A 2,844-nucleotide genomic window follows, 5' to 3' on the forward strand; every position below is an offset into this window, starting at 1 on the left:
GTCTAGGCCCGAAACGTCAGCCTTCCTGCTCCTCTGATGCTGCTTGGCCTGCTGTGTTCATCCAGCTCTGCACCTTGTTATCTCTTGATTATCACTTACTGGTTTTTAGTCTGTTGTGCTGTTTTGAACCTTTTCAGTGTAATTTCTTTAAAGATCATCACTGTGTTCTTAGGATGTTCTATTTCCAAATCAATGCGGTGATGGATATGCTGAATAAAGTCAACTCATCTAGAAAAGCAGCTGAGTATCCCAGGCAGTAGGTAACCTTATCAGAGGTCCAGAACTGAAAATAGCTACATAGTGTTGCTATCCATCTGAAGAAAGTAAACTCCCATTTAAACCAAGAGCTGGGTGATAGCCAGAAAGTTCCTTTTCAGGAAAGTCAAAATAATTTAAATGCTGCATTTCTAGCAGATTATTTCTTCAATCTACCTGTATTCGTGATTAAAGGCTAATGAAAACCAACTGTAGAAAAAATTCCCAGGTGGTATTGCTTCTAAACTTTCCCACTTTGTTAATGTACAACCTATAGCAAAGTGAAAATTGTCAGTTTTCAACTGATGTAATTATTTCATTGACATTCTTCAATTCCAGCGAAAATCTTTATTTTTCATGTGAAACACTGGCACAAGTTGAAGATCTGATGGCAAGTTTAGAAAATGATTGCTTTTGAAAAGAAAATGAAAGCCATAGTTTGGTTATTCAAAACTTTAGCAGCCTAGAAAAGTGGCTGCTCAGCTTTGGATCATGGCTTATGAAGGACAATTTGAAAGTTCTTAGTAAGTGCGACTAACATTAGAGCACAAATGTACTTAATCTGTTTGAATTCATCCTGCAGAGCATAGGCCGTTCACTATATGAAGTGAATTAATTGCTTTGGTAAATGTTTTTGGGATAACAATTAGGGTATATGCTATACAACTATTAACCAATTTTTGTAAACAGTAAAGGTTAGACACCTTTAAAATGGCTGTTACCTGGCCTTTGTTCCACTAACTGTACAATTTATGTTAACAATTGAATCCTTTCTTTTTCTTTATGTAACAGGATGAAGTGCATGAACGGGATAGGTTTAGTGATTTCTTACTAACTAAACTGAGGGATCTGATGCAAAAACATCCGTCTCTAAGACTTGTACTTTCTAGTGCAGCTTTGGATGTTAATCTCTTCATCAGATACTTCATCGGCTGTCCTGTAATTTACAGTAAGTAAAAATTGGTGAATAACATTTTGTCTAACCTAATATCTTGAAATAAAGTTGTGCTATTGATTTTGCCCCGGCCTCGGAACAATTTGGATGGCAGAGATGACCTGTTCAAGAGGGGTGGGTTGCACTTGAACTGGAGGGGGACCAATATCCTGGCGGGCAGATTTGCTCGTGTTTAAGGCAGCGTTTAAACTAGATTGGCAGGGTTTGGGGTCATCAACTGCAGGGAGGCAAGTGTGAGGCTGGAAGGATATACAGTAGTCAGAAATAGCAAGTTGAAGAGACAGGTCATGCTGGAACAGGACAGGGAGCTGGGAAAGCCTTTTGGATTAAATTGAATCTCTTTCAATGCAAGAGGGCTGACAGGTAAGGCCGATGAACTCGATGTGGATAGGTACGTGATGCTGGGATATTATAGCCATTACAGAAATGTTGCTAAGGGAAGGACAGGACTGGCAGCTTAATGTGCCAGGGTACAGGTGCTTTATCCGGGACAGAGGTGGAGGAAAGAGGGGACGGCGAGTTGTATTTTTGATTAAGGGAAGTATTGCAGCAGTAGTCAGGGATGAAATAACTGCGGGATCATCCAGTGAGGCTTTGTGAGTGGAGCTAAGAAGTAAGAAGGGGATGGTAATGTTACTGGGATTGTCCTATAAGCCCCCAGATAGTCAATGGGAGTTACAAGAATCTATAAGCAGGGAGATTGTGGAGACTTACAGGAGAAATAGGGTTGTCACAGTGGCGGATTTTAATTTTCCTAACATAACGCTATGGCAGTCCCAGTCTAAGGGCTTAGATGGTGTGGAATTTGTTAAATGTTTTCGGGAAAGGTTCCTCAAGCAGTACATTATAGTATGCCCTACTCGGGAAGGAGCAAAACTCGACCTGCTCTTGCAAAGTAAGGTAGGACAGGTGACTGAGGTGACAGTGAGGAAGCACTTTGTAACCAGTGACTATAGTTCCAGTAGTTTTAAAATAGTTATGGAGACAGACAAAACTGGTCCACAGGTTCAAGTTCTAAATTAGGGCAAGGTGAATTTTGCTGGAAATAGATAGGACCTTGCAGGGATTGATTGGTGTAGTTTGTTTGCAGGCAAAGGGTCCTCTAGCAAGTGGGAGGCCTTTAAAAGCGTGATAGCTAGAGCTTAAGGCCTCTGTGTTCCTGTGAGGGTGAAGAGCAAGGTTGGCAGGAGTAGGCAACCCTGGATGACGAGATAGTGAGGCTTTGACCAGGAAAAAGGAGGCATGGCTCAGGAACAGACAGCTAGGATTAAGGGAATGCCTGAAGGTATATAGGGGACACAGGAGTTTACTGAAGAAAGAAATCAGGAGGGCAGAAAGGGGGCATGAGATAGCTTTGGCTGAGAAGGTTAGAGTGAATCCTAAGAGATTCTTTAAGTATTTTAAAGGAGAAAGAATACCTAGAGAGAGAATAGGACATTTCAAGGACCACTGTGGTCCTTGAATGTGTGGAACCCCAGGAGATGGCTGAGGTCCTCTGTGTTTACCGTGGAGAAAGACATGACGACTTGGGAATTTAGGGAAGTTTGTAGCGATATCTTGGGGACAGTCCATTTCACAGGTGGATAAATCTCCTGATCCTGATCAGATATGTCCAAGAGGCTGGAGAAGAAATT

The 2,844-nt window shown here is 41.7% G+C and overlaps 1 protein-coding gene across 1 annotated transcript in view; it reads left to right on the top strand.

The window, feature by feature from the left end:
• Positions 1–2,844, top strand: part of LOC125481745 (3'-5' RNA helicase YTHDC2-like) — a 48,191-nt gene that overhangs the window by 5,693 nt on the left and 39,654 nt on the right. Inside the window, exon 2 of the mRNA XM_048593655.1 lies at positions 1,048–1,204. Within this exon, the coding sequence (XP_048449612.1) occupies positions 1,048–1,204 (157 nt within the window). The remainder of the gene's footprint in view (positions 1–1,047; positions 1,205–2,844) is intronic.

Source organism: Rhincodon typus, chromosome 3 (genome assembly GCF_021869965.1).
Source record: "Rhincodon typus isolate 14 chromosome 3, sRhiTyp1.1, whole genome shotgun sequence".
In the NCBI taxonomy this organism is placed as follows: Eukaryota; Metazoa; Chordata; class Chondrichthyes; order Orectolobiformes; family Rhincodontidae; genus Rhincodon; species Rhincodon typus.